The following is an 18386-nucleotide window of genomic DNA, read 5'->3' on the forward strand; positions in this document are numbered from 1 at the left end:
CGAATTTTTGGGAAAATGTTGTTTTTCAAATTGCTGTTGTGTACCTAAGATAAAACATCCATTCCACAAAACCTTTTGAGGGGCAATGAGACTTGTAGCCAATCCATGATTCCATTGTCATAATTTCCTTTCCAACTCCTCAGGGGGATCAGGCAATCTCCAGCAAGTCCCAAATCCATTAGTAATTTTCCAGAATAATTCATCTTACCTCCCATATGTCATTATCTTGTTTTCTAAAAAATGGATCCAATGCCTTCTTGAAGGACTGTACAAAATCAATCTTCATCACCATCTCTGGAATCCTGTCCACAGCTCAGTCACCCTCTGGGAAAAATAAAACTTCCAGCTATCCAAAGAACCTCACTCTCTGCTTCCTCAGTTTATACAGGTGGCTTCTATCGAGGGATACACCACCATTTAGGACACAGACACTTAATGTTGCCATTTTCAGAAGCCTGGTGTCGGATTACAAATGTTGGTTATGAAAAACAGATTATATTCTGATGGGAGCTTAAATGACCCTTGTGTCAATAATGGGCTGGAATTTCTGCTTCTGGTCGTTTCATTTTTGAGAGGTTGTAGAGAACATGGAAAACAGAAAATGTTAAATACTTTTGTGTAACTAATAAAGATCAGTTTATTCATATAAATTTTCATTTGCACAGCTTATTCTAGGAAAAGAGTGCCGTCCATCTGTCTAGTTCCAAAAACGACTAGTGAACTCAATCATCCATTCCCATAAATACCTATTCAATCCTCCCTTATATTTTCCCACATCTATCTGCCTCCACTGCACCCTTCGATAAGCCTTTCCAAACACTCACCACATTCTGCGTACCTAAACTGCCCAAGCATCTTTCCTTATCTAAATTTGAGCCAGTTACCCCTGGCTTTGCATTGTGGCAGTCTCAATCGTATCAGGGTTCAATTTATCTATTTCCTTAAGGATCCTGAATGTCATCAGCAAGATCTTTCTTAGCTGTATAAACATTTATGTTGCAATACAACTGAGACGGTGTTAAACTGCTGGCTGCTATTTAGCTCAAGATTCTGCAGACTAATAGCCATGGAAAGGGAGTATCTATTCCAATGTTCACAGGTAATGTAGACAAACAGGGGTTCTGCAGAAATTAATCTCCATCTTTATTTACAGATCCATACAAAATTACAATGCCAGAATGCAATCTTTTAACAAATTACATGAAACTTTGAAAAGGCCATAGTATTCATAAAACATATTACAGTATAAATAGCTTTTTCTTTTTCAATTCTTCTGAAGTGGAGATGAAGTAGGCCAACAGAATGACATCCTGAAAATTTGAAAATAAACAAACTGATTTAGGCTGGGAGAGCAAGCATTTTACATCTGGGTTCGCATTAAAATATGAATGTGCCCATTTATCCCCGAGTATATCACAATTTTGGAATGATTTCTAACCTGTACCTTCGATGCAAGACATTGAAAATTAAAAAAAAAAATACAGGTCTCAATTTATACAAGTGTAACAATAAGGTTTCCTGTACAGGACAGTATTATTTCATCACAGTAAATATGGATGTCCAGTAATGGTTGGGCACATGAGATCTTTTATTATACTGTATGCATAAAAGTCAAAGGTGGGCACATGAAATGGAGAAATACAAAATAAACCTGAAATGTGCATTTATTCCAATCAACAAAAGTTTGAGCAGAGCACAGAATCTGCAACTGAATCATAATGGGGTTTTTTTGTCAGTGGGAAAATAATGCTTTAAAAACTTATGCCTGACTCTGGAAAATTGGTAACTCAGCAAATATTCCAATTTTCTCCCCACCCAAGGGCATCATTCTCATACATTTGAAACAGCACCGAGATCAACAGGGCTATAAATTTATACATCCATGCCAGATTAGTGTATGGTTGGAAATTTACTACAAATTGACTAAGTTGGTACCAATGCAAAATATGTATGTACATGTGTAAAGTCAAGCTTGCCAGTGGAACACACAGCAGCTATTTTACTGTAATGGTATCTAGTGCTGAGTATCTAGCACTGGAGAGCTTGCATAGTAGAACATGGTGGTAGAATGGACTATGTTGAACAAATTACTCAATCAGGACCGGGATAGCTTTGCACTTCCATGTAAATTAAACAGCAGGAATTCTAACAGATAAACAGGAATTCTTGACAATTCAATATATCTGAGGAACTTCAAACACGTGATGAGTTTTGGCTGCAATTCACGTTAAGCTCTCATGCCTTGAGGGCCAACCAAAACAAAAAATCAAAGATGAAAAGTCCATTACACATTGGGTTTTGAGAATGGAACAGGTTCTATCTTTGAGGTGGCAGAAGCAGGTAAAAAAGATATGCCCAGAACCAGTATAAACTGTACTCATGTCAGCTTCCTTTGTTACAGGTTGCCTCTGACCATGTTAGATTATTTATAGCAGATAACGAATACCTCTAAACGAATAAGGCCTCATGGCACCTTGAAAAAAAAACACCACAGTGAAACTGCAGTGGGTTTATGATCTTGGTTGAAGTTTTAATTACAAAGCACTCATTCCTCAGAGGTATTAGGCATCACATACATTAATTTTTGCTTTAAACTGTAACTACCATTGCAACGGGCATCACCATATTTTTGATGCAAGAATTGCCCTGTACCACAAATTGTGCGGAAAGTTCACCGATGTGCATAGATCGCCATTGAAAATGCCCGCTTTTCCAAACCTAGCTTGTATCTACCAGACAGCTATATGTAATGCAAGTCATTTTGACAACAGGCAGTAGTAAACTGCCCAAATGAAAATAGAAAGACCCACGAAAAATCCTGAATTAACTAGGTGTTTGCTGCTTTTTATTTGTGTATTTCTTTTGTTTTTAGTAAGAATTATCTGATAAAAGTAGAACTACAAAACAAGGCAACAGTTCAGTTTTTGCATGGACTTTACTCAAAGCTTCTGATTATTTTTTTTAAAAAAAGGATCACATACGCGCTGTCCTTATATAAATAGGGTAAACCAAATTGATGTTTTTAGTTCAGGTACAATGTGAATTAATCACATTTTCTTCAATAACGCCGAGCTTAAGAACTGACAGTTACCTGCCAATAATAATGTGGTTTTTTAAAGCACACTACTTAAGAGCCTTGCAGAGCCAAGCAGCTCAGATAGAAGACAGTTGGTCCAAACGCTCAGAAGCACGTAATGTACAGAATTCTTGCTAACCTTATAATAACGGTCTTGCTAGGTTTTAGCAACAAGTACCTCAAAAGTCAGCCAGCCTAGAAATATCATTCTCTTCAAAACTGCTATAATACAAACGGGTATAACCTGTCAAAAGGGAAAAAGTGATGTACAATCATAAAAATAATCTTTTTAAAAACAGAATTGTAGAACGAAGGACGAGGAAAAATATCGCAGTTCATGAGAAGGCTAGTGTTTTCTTCATTACTTCTCTGCATGTACAAATGGGTTTTGTAATGGAATACACTTCAAATTTGTCAAATCTAATAACTTTTGTATTTGTATTCAAATGTACATTTTACATTAAAAAAATCCCTGGTACAAACCACAGCTATGCAGAGGACTTCCCAGCTGTTTATCAGTGTATCATTCAGGTATACTATATGAAGTCTGGTCTGTAAATCAATATGGTAAACCTCTGCCTCGTCCTCCTATGGTTGATGTGCTAATATGCCCACTGTAGGCATGAGAATAACCTGCACCACGCCCAGGGGATCCCCAGCTCTGTCCATGAAGGGGGCCACTGGTGGCTAGGTTCTCTTGTCTGTTGGCGACATACCCATAATTCTGCAGTTTTGTGGCAAGAGGCACATTTGCACTGTTAGTACTTTCAGGTATTGCTGCTGGATTACTTCCACTGCTGCCCAACGGGGGCAGAGCACCGCGGCTGTATTCAAATCTGTGGTCTTTATCTCCTGTAAACTGCATAGCACTGCTGTTGAGATAACTAATCCCTTCTCCATAACCTGTCACTGAGCTAGAAAAGGCCTCTGAGTAGCCAGAATGCAGATGTGCACCACTAGCATGAGATGATGGAGCACTGAATGCAGACGATACGGTATCCAGAAGCGAGTGACTGGGGGCATCCGCACTACCCAGGAAGGTGCCCCTTCCCCCACTGCCACCAAGTCTGCTGCCATACCCATCACTACTGAAGTTACTAGACGAACAGGATGTCCCAAATCCATCCCCGTACTCTGCAGCAGTTCTAAGGTTACCACCTGCTCGATAGTCAACAGCTGTCTGCCCCAGCTCCTGGGCTTGATGATGAGCTAAAAGCTCTAAAAGGGCTGCCTTCACCCCTGCAGCTGGATCGCTCGTTGAGCAAGGAGTGGCACTGAGCTGCTCCTCTGCCTGATAGTTCCCGTCTGCTGAAGCAGGTGGCGGCTCTGGTGGCTCCGGAGGTCTCTGGTCTGGAGGCAGGATTCGAGGATGTTCATGTACGGGCGACTGCTCTGGGATGCTAAGATCCGACTGTCTCGTAGAGTCATCATTGAAATCTGAAATTACACACGTTAGGATTTTGACAATGATTTAAAACAAAAATGGTAAACCACTAAACCAAAACCATTTGCCACAGCATCTTTGCAGAGAGATGCATATTGAAGAGAGTTGTTTCCTAACCACAGCTCAGCCCATCCCCAGGCAAGGGGGCAGGCAGGTAACAAGCTCCAAGAGTCATTATCAATACTGCATGGTAAACAAAAAGCAGCTCTTTCCCTCTGGGGAAAGTGGTTCTCCACAATAGGGAAGCTGAAGTTATGGCATGAGGTCTGTGGGTTTAAACATGCATGATACCACTCCAATATATGGAACGTTGTAACTTAAACCTGTGGATTTAGTTGTTACTTACACTTGGTTAAAATCGGCTGTGTGGTTGATAAAGAAGAAAGCTGCGGACTGCAGGAAGATATCAATCAACTGGTCAGGAGGGCAGAACAGTGGCAAATGGAATTGAATCCAGAAAAGTGTGAGGTAATGCATTTGGGGAGGGCTAACAAGGAAAGGGAATATACATTAAATGGTAGGACACTGAAGTGTACAGGAACAAAGGGACCTTGGAGTGCATGTCCACAGATCCCTGAAGGTAGCAGGCCAGGTAGATAAGGTAGTTAAGAAGGCATACGGAATGCTTGCCTTTATTAGCCGAGGCATAGAATACAAGAGCAGGGGGTTTATGCTTGAACTGTATAAAACACTGGAGTACATGATTGCATTGGAGAAGGTACAGAGGAGATTTACGAGGATGTTGCCGGGAATGGAGAATCTTAGCTACGAGGACAGATTGGATAGGCTGGATTTGTTTTCCTTGGAAACAGAGGAGGCTGAGGGGAGACCTCATTGAGGTGTATAAAATTATGAGGGGCCTAGATATAGTGGATAGATAGGGCCTATTTCCCTTAGCAGAAGGGCCAACAACCAGGGGGCATAAATTTAAAGTAATTGGTAGAAGGTTCAGAGGGGATTTGAGGGGAAATTTCTTCATGTAGAGGGTTGTGGGGGTCTGGAACTCACTGCCTGAAGGGCTGGTAGAGGTAGAAACCCTCACCACATTTAAAAAGTACTTGGATGTGCACTTGAAGTGCCGTAACCTACAGGATTATGGACCTAGAGCTGTAAGTGGGATTAGGCTGGATAGCCTTTTGTTGGCCGGCATGGACATGATGGGCCGAAATGGCCTCCTTCTGTGCTGTAAAGTTCTATGATTCAACAGAATCATACACGAGCCAAATGCAATGACCTTACTTTATACCCAAAGTTAATGATAACATTGAATCGGTCAAATGTTTAAAATACTGAGGTTTGTAATTTCTTTACGAGCTCAGTGAAAATTCCTGAATGCAGATATCTCGATGAGCGTTAAAATTTGGGCTTTCTCCCAATACTTTTTAATCTTTGGCTCACAGCAAAAAGGTAGTTTCCATAAGCAGCCAGACTCTCCAATGCATCATTCCTTGCTCTTATAACTTTTGTGCCCAGAAGGTCACAAAATTATTACATATGAAGGAGGCATCCAACTGTTTCTTAAATGATTTCAGGGTGTTGATCCTTTTTTGTGTGAGGAGCAGTTTCATTTCAGTCCTGCATTTGCCTTTTGAACCAGTGCCCCCTTGATCTCTGGCGAGTTCAGTTTGAGGTAATTTTTCTGAATCTACCATTTCCACAGTTTACTATATTGCATACAAGCCATGGTTTACTATATTGCATACAAGGTTGCCTCTCATGCACCTCTTTTCAAGACTTGAAAGCAAAAGTTTCTCCTCATAACATAGTCCTTTGATAATAGGGATCAGCGCATGGCTCTTTTCTGAACTGCCTTCAAGGCTTGACTGTCTCTCGTGTCACAGGGAACACAAAGGACACAGTACTCAAGGGGTGGTATCTGACCAGAGCACTATACAGTTTTATTGCAATATCAGGCGAGAGATCACATGGGCTGGCCTCTTTTGCTATCATCTTTGTAAGGTCGTAAATGCTACACTATCAGGCCACAGGCTAAATTTAATAGTTAGATTTATTTACAAGACAGTTAATACACAAATAGTAAAACACAGCAAGAGACCATTGTTTTAAGTGCTAAACCATTAAAGACAGAATCAGTCATAAAGGGGCTAACTAGCCTTTTCAAGGAACTATTTCTTACATAATTAAAATAAAATGGCACAATTTTAAGGTGGGGGGGCGGGGGTGCAGGAACAGACCTGAAGGTCCACATACACAGATCTTTGAAGGTGGCAGGACAAGTTGATAGGGTTGTCAAAAAATAGACAGATCCCTGGGCTTTATAATTAGAGGTATAGAGTACAAAAGCACGGAGGTTATACTAAACTTTTATAAAATCACTGGTTAAGCCTCAGATGGAATACTATGACCAATTCTGGGGACCACCCTTTAGGAAGGATGTCATGGCCTTGGAAAGGGTGCAGAGGGGATTTACTAAAATGGGACCAGGGATGAGGAACTTCGGTTATGTGGAGGGATTAGAGAAGCTGGGATTGCTCTTCTTTGAGCAGAGAAGGTTATGAGGAGATTTAAGAGGTGTTCAAAATTATATGGGGTTTTGATACAGTAATTAAGGAGAAACTTTTTCCACTGGCAGGAATGTCAGTAACCAGAGGACAGATTTAAGGTAATCGGCAAAAAAGAGGGGAGATGAGGAGAATCTGGATTGCACTGCCACAATAGGTGGTGGAAACAGATTCAATCGTAACTTTCAAAAGCAAATTGGATATATACTTGAAAAGGAAAAACTTGCAGGGCTATGGAGAAATAGAAGTGGGACTAATTGGATAGCTTTCAAAAGAGCCAATACAGGCATAATGGGTCAAATGGCCTCCTGCTGTGCTGTATGATTCTTATTCATTACACAAGGCTTTCGAATGAAATGTACTTTGAGAATAAAATGCTGTATGCTTGCAATGCGACTCCTAGTCATCCACAGATTTATGTCAGAAAAGGCCTTTCATGGCACAGATTGAGACATCAACTGCCTTCCTCTCTAACATCTCACTGATGGTTTGGACATCATAGATAACATATTGGTATATTCCATTGCTCCCCTCCAAGCCTGTTGAGTCAAATATGCCCGCAACTCGGAGTCTGACGCAGACATCAACCAACTATTTGACATGATTAACTTCTGAATACAGGCAACATACACAAAGAAAACCATCTAGGCAAGATGACGCACTGAATATGTTGCTGGACCGAGACAGTTACGTGCATTTGCCTTGTCCTCGTCACATTATAGGGATTCCTGTAAAAGGTACAGCTGGCTGAAACCAACTTTGAATTGGATTTGCTCTGTCTGATGTCTCATGGACTATTACACACAAGTCTCATTTTGGGACATTGCATGTTGCAATGGCTCACAGGGTGAAAGCATTCGGTGGTGCAGCACTGATCCATATGGACGAGGAAGGTCCCTCACCTCTACTGGTTGAACTGATCTCAACTAGGCAGTAGGAATCCTACAATTTGGTCTCCACTAAAAGGTGTACCAACTGATCCAACATTCTTGCTGCAGTTATTATTCAGCAATCCTGCTTGAAAAGCACATGCAAATGTCAGGTAAGGACATGGGTGAGCTCAGCTGTGATACTTCCCGAGATCAAATGAAACTTACTGGCTCGACTTATGCAATAATAGGAGAAGGAAGGTGAAGGCACAAGTAGGTAGGGAGAGATTAAAATCACATCACGAGGGTGGGCTTTGTTTGAATAAAATGCGTGAAGGGAACTATCACACCTGCACTATGTTATTAATCTAATGTTATCAGTAGCAGTATCTACAACAAATTCATATAAAGTGTAAGCAATTACACACTAACATACCAGGTATAGCAGCGACAGGCTCGGAAGGATCCAGAGGTTCTGGTGCTCGAGTGGGTACCTCAACATCCGCAGCAGTGCTCTCTGTCTCTGCGACAATTTCTTTTTCTTTTGGCTGCGGTGTCTTAATGAGCTGAGCTAGTAAAACAGCGAGTGCACTCTGGATGGCGGCCTGAGCAGTATCAGGCTCGTTTTTCGGCAGTGGCTGAGTCACAGGCGGCGGGGCGTGAGGAGTAGGCAGCAGGGGTGGGGGCTGAGCTGGCACAGATGGTATTACCAGTGGCAGTTTTTCGACCTCTTCTTGCTGCTTTGCAGCTGCTGCCAGGACTCCGGCTGGAAGGTTAACTGTGCTGAGTTGCTGCTGAGTCTCAGGATTCACTTTAATATTCAGTACTTGAGCAAGATGCGCCAAGCTAAGACTGTTCTTGGACCTCAACAGGTTCAATAGAATGGCCAAGTCATTCTGGTTTAGTGGCTGTCCAGTGCTTTTACTCCCTGCAGAAAAATATAAAATCTCATTAACTGCCCAGCAAATAAAAGTTTTAACAGCAGTGACTGCAAATTAAGCCCTAAATCTTTACAAATAATGGGGCAATCTTCAAATATGTCAAGCATATTGGTAAATATGAAGAACAGATAATTATGGCAACAGCTAAATATCGTAAATGCAGATAAATGTGGCAACCACATTGGGTAATAATGGCAAACACATCGGATAAATATGGTAACGGCACTGGGTAATAACGGTAAGCATATCGGGTAAATATGGCAACTACACTGGGTAATGTTTACATATTAGGTAAATATGGTAACCGCATAATGGGTAATGATGGTAACTACACCGGGTAATGATGGCAATCTTATTAGATAAATATTCCTCCAGGAGTGTGGCATTCTCAAACTAGTATTCAGCATTGATTACCAGTGAGGATGATGACACCTCAAGAGGAGTGGCACGAACAGCCCCATGTCTCTCTCTCGGCATTGCGAAGCAAAGGACTGCACGGGTGGGGACAGCAAATTGCAGTAGTAATTGGGGAGTAGACAGTCAGTAGGAGAGACAGGCAAGTTCTGCTACCATCGATGTGACTCCCATATTGTATGTTGCCTCCCTGGTGCGAGGATAAGGAATATCAGAGAAAGGATGCAGAACATTCTGCGGGGGCAAGGGGAAGAGCCAGAAGTCATGGCCCACGTTGGAACCAATGACATAGGAAGAGGGTTGAGAGCCTACAGACAGAGGTTAGAAGCTAGGGAGGAAGTTTAAAAAGTAGCACCTCAAAAAGGTAGTAATCACCAGATTACTCCCAGTGCCACGCGCTAGTGAGAATAGAAATAGGAGGATATGCCAGGTTAATGACTAGAGACATGGTGCAGGAGGGAGAGGGTTGGGCACCAAGATGTAATATTAAAAAGTAGAAACAAAGTGTACAGAGACAGTTGGAGTTAGAAATAATACAGCATTAGGTGGGACCATAGAAAATATAAAGAGGTCTAAATTAGGTTTAGAGTTCATGTCTGTAATTAACTGCATGAAGTGTGGTTAATAAAGTTGGTGAGCTACAGGCGCAAATAGCCACGTGGGAATATGATGTAGTGGTGATGAGAGACCTGGCTCAAAAAATTGGGAAAATTGAATGCTTAATATTCTTGGGTACAAGGTATTCAGGAAAGATAAGGAAGGAAAAAAAGGAGCAGCAGTTTTGATTAAGGAAAATATTAGTGCTAGAAAGAGATAATGTCCTTGAGGCGTCGAAGACAGAATCTATTTGGTAAGAGTTAAGAAACAGTAGAGAAGCTATTATGCTACTTGGTGTAGTTAGTAGGCCACCAAATAGTGGGAAGTTGATGGAGGAGCAGATCTGCAAGGAAATTACTAGAAGGTTACATGATCTATAGAGTAATGATAATAGGAGATTTTAACTACCCCAATATTGAACGGGGCAGTCATTGTGTTAAGGGCAGAGAGGGAGGAATTTCTGAATTGCATTCAGGAGAACTTTCTTGATCAGTATGTTTCTTGCCCAACAAGGAAGAAAGCATTGCTGGATCTAGTCCTGGAGAATAAAGTGGGTCAAGTGGAGAATGTCGCAGTGGGGGAGCATCTCAGGAATAGTGATCATAGTATCGTTAGAGAAAGACAAGGAGCAATCTAGAATAAAAATGTTTAATTGAAGGAGGGTTAATTTCAGTGAATTTAGGAGGGATCTGGCCTGTGTAAATTGGAGTCAAACTGGCAGGCAAAAATGTAATGGAGCAATGGGCGGACTTTAAAAAAAAAGATAGTGCTCGAGTACAGTCTAGGTATATTCCCACAAGGGGAAAAGGGAGCGCAGCCAAAGTCAGAGCTCCCTGGATAACAAAAGAGTTAAAGAGTAGGATGAAGCAGGAAAAGCAGCATTGTACAGATGTCAGCTTGATAATACAATATAAAAAGTACAGAGAAGTGAAGAAGAGGGGCAAAGAGACAGTACAAGAATAGAATGGTGGCTGATATAAAATGGCATCCAAAGGTTTTTTATAGGCATATTAACAGTAAAAGGGTTGTCAGAGGAACAGTGGGGCCGTTTAGGGACCAAAATAGAGATCTATTGGTGGAGGCAGTAGAGCTTTGCATTGGTGTTTACCAAGAAAGAGGACTTTGTCAAAGCTAAGGTAAACGAGGAGGTTGTCAGGATACTGGATGAAATAAAAATAAAGAGAGGAGGTACGAGAAAGGCTGGCAGTACTTAAAGTGGGTAAGTCACCCGGTCCAAATGGGAAGCATCCTCGGTTATCGAGGGAAGTAGGGGCAGAAATTGTGGAGGTGCTGCAATCTTCTAATCCTCCTTAGATACAGGGGTAGTGCCATAGGGCTGGAGGATTCCGAATGTTACACCCTTGTTCAAAAAAGGAGAAAGGATGAATCTGGCAATTACAGGCCATTCCGTTTAGTGTCGGTGGTGGGGAAGCTTTTCAAAATAATAATCTTGGAGAAAAAGAACAGCCACTTGGATAATCATGGACTAATAAAGGAGAGCCAGCACAAATTTATTACAGGCAAATCGTGTTTGCCGAACTTGATGAGAGTTTTTTTGATGAGTTAACAGAGGGTGGATGAGGTTGATGTATATATAGACTTACAAAAGGCGTTTGATAAAGTACCACATACTAGGCTTGTTAGTAAAATTGAAGTCCATGGGATAAAAGGGGTAAGTAGCACCATGGATAAGAAATTGGCTAAAGGATACAAAACAGAGTTGTGGTGAATGGCTACTTTTCAGAGTGGAGGGAGGTATACTGTGGTGTTCCCTAGAGTTCAGCACTAGGACCGCTGCTGTTTTTGATGTACATTAATGGGAGGTGCAGGTCACAATTTCAAAATTTGCATATGACACAAACTTGGTATTGCTGTAAAGAGTGAGGAAAATAGTAAACTTCAAGAGGACAGGCTGGTGGAATGGGCAGACACACGGCAGATGAAATTCAACGCAGAAAAGTGAGATGTGATACATTTTAGCAGGAAGCACGAGGCGAGACAGTACAAGCTAAATGGTGTAATTTTAAAGAAGGTGCAAGACCAGAGAGAACTGGGGCTGTTTGTGCACAAATCTTTGAAGGTGTCAGGACAGGTTCATAAAGCAGTTAATAAATCATATGGGATCCTGGCTTTATAAACAGAGGCATAGATTACAAAAGCCATGAAGTTATGCTAACCCTGTATAAAACACTAGTTTGGCTTCAGCTGGAGTTCGGTGTCCAATTCTGCACACCACACTTTAAGAAGGACGTAAAGGCTTTGGAGAGGGTACAGAAGAGATTTATTAGAATGTGGCCATAGCAAACTAGCTCAATCCTATCTTCACTTGATGTCTGCACCTGCAGAGTGTGCTGGATCATGAACAGAAACCCTGTCTGATTTTTTCCCACCACTGCGGCCTCTTTGGGGGGGGGGGGGGGGGGAAGAAGAGGATCAACGCTCAAATTAACAGTCCCCAAGTCTAGGTTGGGGCACAGTAGTGTAGTGGTGATGGCACTGCACCAGCAATCTTGAAGTTATGAGTTCAAATCCCAAATGATAAGTTATGAAATTTAATTCAATAAACCCAATCATTTGTGAGCTGGTACAACATTAAATAAAAACGGCCACCACATCGGGCAAATGTGGACACCTTCAAAGCTACCGCATTGTCGTAAAAGCCTAACTAGTTCAATGATTACCTTCAGGGAGAAGCTGCCACCCCTACCAGGTTTGGCTTACGCGTAACTCCAGACCCACAGTACGTGGTTGACATACCGAGAACAAAAATAATTTGTTACGCGGAGTCAATCATCAGCTGTTCTCATGCACCTCCTAGCCCGAGAGTGACAGTAGTGAGGCCTGCCCGCTCTCCAGCAGTGATGCTGATCAGATTGCAAAGGGATGCAAAATCTGGTGACTTCTCTCCCCAGTATTATTGGTACATGTCAATATATTGACCATGCAGAAGTAAAGCATTTGTTCTGTCTGTCACATTGAATGAAAGCTGTGCCAGAGCAGGACAAGAGGAAAGAAAGTAAAAGCCCATGAGAGCCAGGGCAAAGTGGCAAGTTGGATCCAAAATTGGCTCAGAGGAAAGAAGCAAAGGGCAATGGTTGATGGGTGTTTTTGTGACTGGAAGCTGTTTCCAGTGGGGTTCCGCAGAGCTCAGTAATAAGTCCCTTGCTTTTTGCAGTATACATCAATGATTTAGACTTGAATGTAGTGGGTATGATTAAGAACTTTGCAGATGATACTAAAATCGGCTGTATGATTGATAATGAAGAATCTGTAGACTGCAGAAAGATATCAATAAACTGGTCAGATGGACAGAACAGTGGCAAATGGAATTCAATCCAGAGACGTGCGAGGTAATGCATTTGGGGGGGGCGGGGGGGGGGGTGCTAACAAGGCAAGGATATACACATTAAATGTCAGGACACTGAAGTGTAAAGGAACAAAAGGACCTTGGAGTGCATGTACACAGATCCCTGAAGGTAGGTCAGGTTGATAGGGTGGTCAAGACATATGGAATGCTTGCCTTCATTAGCTGAGGCATAGAATACAAAAGCAGGAAGGTTATGCTTGAACTGTATAAAACACTAGTTAGGCCACAACTAGAGTGTTGCATGTAGTTCTGGTCACTGCATTACAGGAAAGATGTGATTGCATTCGAGTGGGTACAAAGGAGATTTATGAAGATGTTGCCGGGACTGGAGAATTTTAGCTACAAGGAAAGATTCGATAGGCTGGGTTTATTTTCTTTGGAACAGTGGAATCTTAGGGGAGACCTTATTGCGGTGTATAAAATTGAGTATAGGAAGGATTTATTTCCCTTAGCAGAGGAGTCAACAACCAGGGGGCATAGATTTAAAGTAATTGGTCGGAGGTTTAGAAGAGATTGGAGGGGGAATTTCTTTACCCAGAGGGTGCTGGGGATCTGGAACTCACTGCCTGAAAGGGTGGCAGAGGCAGAAACCCTCACCACATTTAAAAAGTGCTTGGATGTGCACTTGAAGTGCAGTAACCGACAAGGCTATAGACCAAGAGCTGGAAATTGGGATTAGACTGGATAGCACTTTGTCGGCCGGCACAAGCTCGAGAGGCCGAAATGGCCTCCTTCCGTGCTGTAAAGTTCTATGATTCCAAACTCAAAACTGCCCTGTGAACTCAGCCAAACATTTAGCCTTCACAGAGCAATTTCCTTCATTTCAGCAGAATAGTGGTTCCACTGGTTATGTACTGATGGAAATGAGTACCATTGTTTAAAAATGCTTTCTGAAGCAGTCACTAATGTGGGTCTCCACAAAAAAGGGGACAAAACAGGCACAGGAAACTTTAATCCTATCAGTCCTACTTCCATTCTGTTTAACATCATGAAATTGATCAGGAGTAAACTGAATAACCTAGGTAGTGGCAGTCAGCTTAGATTAAGTGAAGATCTTGCCTGACTAATATTAACTTTTTTGAGGAACTGACAACTCTAGCGGACTGTGGCAAACCTTATGATGTGGTGTACCTAAACTTCCACATGGTACTTGATACATTTCCACACAAAAACCAATTAGTTAAACTCAGTGTCAAAGGGAAATCTTGAAATGGATAAAGAGAAGTACAAAATTGAAGTGTCCCAGGACTCGGTGTTGGGGCCATTACTGTTTTCCATTTATTGAAATGACCCAATACCAATCCAGGAGTGAATTCAGATGAGGCAGCTTAGAAATTACAGAATGAAGTGGATAGAATATGTTTATGGTCAGAAAATGAAAAAAGAAATGTATTCACAAATATAAAACAATGCACATGGAAGGAAAAAGATACGTAGAAGCAGAAGAAACCAAAGTCTTCTTCGACTAGAATCTCAACACATTCAACCAACAACTTGCATTTAACATAGTAAAACGTCCCAAGGCGCTTAAACAAGAGCGTCATCAATAAAAAAACATTTTTGACATCGAGCCACAGAAGGAGATATTAGGACAGATGACCTAAAGCTTGGTCAAAGAGGTAGGTTTTAAGGAGCATCTTAAAAAGAGGCGAGAGAGGTGGAGAGGTTTAAGGAGGGAATTCCAGAGCTTAGGGACAAGGCAGCTGAAAGCACGGTCTCCAATGGTGGTGATTAAAATTGCAGATGCGAGAGAGGCCAGAATTGGAGGAGCGTAGAGATCTGAGGGTTGTAGGGCTGGAGGAGGTTACAGAGATGGGGAGGGTTGAGGCCATGGAGGGATTTAAAAACAAGGATGAAGATTTTAAAATGGAGCCGTTGCCAGACAAGGAGCCAATGTAGGTCAGCAAGCACAGCGATGATGGGTGAACGAGACTTGGAGAGAGTTAAGATACGGGCAGAGGAGCTTTGAATGAGTAGAAGTTTATGTAGGGTGGAAGATGGAAAGCATTGGAGTAGTCAAGGCATGGTTGAGGGTTTCAGATCAGCTGAGGCAGGGGCGGTGTCAGGCAATGTTAGAGGTGGATGTTAGTCTTGGTGATGGTGCAGATGTGGTCGGAAGCTCATCTCGAGGTCAAACACTACACTAAAGTTGTGAACTGTCTGGCTCAGCTTCAGATAGTTGCCAGGGATGGAAATGGTGGTCAGGGAACAGAGTTTATGGTGGGGACCAAAGGCAATGGCTTCAGTCTTCCCAATATTCAGTTGAAGGAAATTTCTGCTCATCCAATATTGAGATCCAGAGCAACAATCAACAAAGCCAGGTCATGATTAAACCGATGGTGTCCTGGTCAGACCGCACCTTGAATATTGCACTCAGTTCCGGTCTCAAGACACAAGGGAGCTTTGCAAACACTGGAGGCAGTGTGAAGAGCCACATGACTGATCCCTAGTGTCAATGGTCTGAGTTTTGTCATTTTCATATCTTCACACTCTTCCTTTGGAGAACTGAATTACAGAATTTAGTGGAAGGATTTGCAGGCGAATTAACAGTCGGACAGGCTGCAATGTGGGTCTTTGGCATTCTCTATCCCAGAGGGCTGTGGATGCTCAGTCGTAGAATATATTCAAGATGGAGATCGATAGATTTTTTGGACAGTAAGGGAATCAAGGGTTATGGGGATAGGGCGGGATAGTTGAGTTGCGGTAGATCAGTCATGATTACACTGAATGGCGGAACAGGCTCGAGGGGCCAAATGGCTTACTCCTGCTCTTATTTCTTGTGTTTTTATGAATGCTCCTTCCATGGCCATAACAATTATATCAGTGGATAGTCGTATCCAAAAGTTGTATAGGCTCCCACAACCCATACAATGAGGGGGTGAGGGGGGGGGGGGGGGGGGGGGGTGGTGGGAGCGGAGAATAGTGAGAGGGGATGTGTACCAGAAATTGAGGACCTTAGGATCTTTGTAGTTAGATTACCCCTCATGTTCTTCAATGCAAGTTTAATTTTCTTAAAACAAATCTCTGCTACACACCTTGCCAAACTGTTTTTTCTACATCAGTAGCATCCTAGCTTAAAATCCAATCCATTGTCTATGTTACAATGTTCACTTATTTGTCAGTAATGGATGGTGGTTTGTCTCTACAGAAACTTGCAATAAATGTATCACATTAATACAGACAGAGGCATCAATCAAATGCAGCTCCATGGAAGCACTGGCCTGTGATCACCATGAAACTAGACAAATAAAAGACATAAAATGAAGGCAAAACATCCCTTGCACCCCACAGTATATTTATACATAATAAAAACAGTGATCGTACATAATCATTTAAAGGCTGTAATCTCATTTTGCTGTACACTCAAGATATTTCAATTATTTCATGACACCAACACCTTCGAGTACATACGAAATGAAGGCTTAAGCTCTTTGGGCTAAAAATTCACCTACTTTTGGCGATATTTTGCCGTTTTTGGCAAACCGGGAAATTCGGTACCACTGGGGAGAGGACCGCCAGTGTGCAAGACTTGAAATAGCGCTTTTGCCAAAATTTGGCTCACAGCGCACCTGTAGTTAGGACGAGAAAAAATGCCCAGGGTAAAACCTGTGTTGCAGCCGTTGGAACAGCGGTAGGTATGAAGACCTGCAAAAATGGTAAGTTAAATTTTTATTTTTTTTAATTCTTTTGCAGCGATTCGATAGTTAAGTGTCTTGTGAATGTTTTGTGATTTTTTGCAATTATTTTTTGTTGTTTTCCCCGCTCCCAAGGCCTCTCGCAGCAATATCTGCCTCGGAGAAAATTTGCAGTTTGCGCCACGAATCCTCGTGCAACGCTGATTTTTACCGCTGGGCGAACTGAAGCCCAAATTTTAGGCCTCGTCGAGGTAGCGGAGTCATAGTGGTATTTTTGGCGAAAAAATACAGCCATCATCAAAAAATGAATTTTTAGCCCTATTTAGTCTTCATGGGTCATATAGTCGTATACGATGGATCTTGGAGTGTCACCTATAAAGTTTACATTCTGCTTCCATCTCAAGTTGTTGAGACTAACGGATTATAAAATGATAAAAGGATTATAAAAGGATTCAACAGAGTAGATACAGAGAAGCTATTACTTCCAGTGGGGTAAATCCAGAAAAAAGGGCACAATCTTAAAATTAGGCCATTCAGGAATGAAATCCAGAAGCACCTTTTCAGAGAGGGTAATGGAAGTCTGGAACTCTTCCAAAAGGTTATGAATGCTGGGCCAATTGAATTTTCAAGACTTAAGTCAACAGATTTTTTATTAGGTAATTGTATCAAGTGATACAGAGCAACGGCAGGTAAATGGAGTTGAGGTACAGATCAGCCATGATCTAATTGAATAGTGGAACAAGATCGAAGAATTGAATGGCCTTCCTAGGAGTTCTGATTTAAGATTTATCATCAATGAGGCATTCAAATACAGCCCTTTCAAAATCTCCAAATCTACAAAATTGTAAGGATATAGCTGTAAGAAATTAAGCACAAATAGGGCAGAATTTCACAGGCCACGGCTGTAGTTTAAACACCCCTGAAGTAGACAGAATATAAATTATATAATGCAATTCAAATTAAGTGGTTTTGTTATGGGAGCCTGCAACCGGCTTTTATCGCCATAGTATTGACTAACAAGACAGGTAGCACCTTCCATTCAGCCAATTCCCCTTTGAAAATTATTATTGAATCTGCTTCCACCACCTTTCACAGTGCATTCAACTCGTAACTCGCTGCGTAATGTTTCCCCCCCCCTCTCCTGTTATCTCTGGTTCTTTTGCCAATCACCTTAAATCCGTGTCCTCTGGTTACCGACCCTTCTGCCACTGGATACATGCTCTCCTAATTTACTCTATCAAAACCCTTCACGATTTTGAACACCCCTATCAAATCACCCCTTAACCACCTATGCTCGAAGGAGAACAACCCCAGTTTCTCTAGTCTCTCCACATAAGTGAAGTCTTTCATCCCTGGTACCATTCGAGTAAATCTGCTCGCCACCCTCTCTAAAGCCTTGACATCCTTCCTAAATGTGGTGCCCAGAATTGGACACAATACTCCAAGCTGGGGCCTAGCCAGTGTTTTATAAAGGTTTACCATAACTTCCTTGCTTTTGTACTCTGCTCCTCTTTTATAATG

At 41.9% G+C, this 18386-nt stretch overlaps 1 protein-coding gene across 3 annotated transcripts in view; it reads right to left on the bottom strand.

The window, feature by feature from the left end:
• Positions 1 to 1140: 1140 nt before the first annotated feature.
• The window catches only part of LOC139273387 (cyclin-dependent kinase 13-like), an 85555-nt gene continuing 68309 nt past the window's right edge, over positions 1141 to 18386 (bottom strand). For 2 of the 3 annotated variants that reach the window (XM_070890245.1, XM_070890235.1), the window contains 2 exons: positions 8348 to 8839; positions 1141 to 4513 (listed from right to left, as the gene is read on the bottom strand). In XM_070890245.1, the coding sequence (XP_070746346.1) occupies positions 3636 to 4513; positions 8348 to 8839 (1370 nt within the window). In that variant the 3' untranslated portion in view covers positions 1141 to 3635. The remainder of the gene's footprint in view (positions 4514 to 8347; positions 8840 to 18386) is intronic. The other variant, XM_070890253.1, reaches the window with a different exon arrangement.

The sequence above is a fragment of the Pristiophorus japonicus genome, chromosome 1, assembly GCF_044704955.1.
Source record: "Pristiophorus japonicus isolate sPriJap1 chromosome 1, sPriJap1.hap1, whole genome shotgun sequence".
NCBI classification, from domain to species: domain Eukaryota; kingdom Metazoa; phylum Chordata; class Chondrichthyes; family Pristiophoridae; genus Pristiophorus; species Pristiophorus japonicus.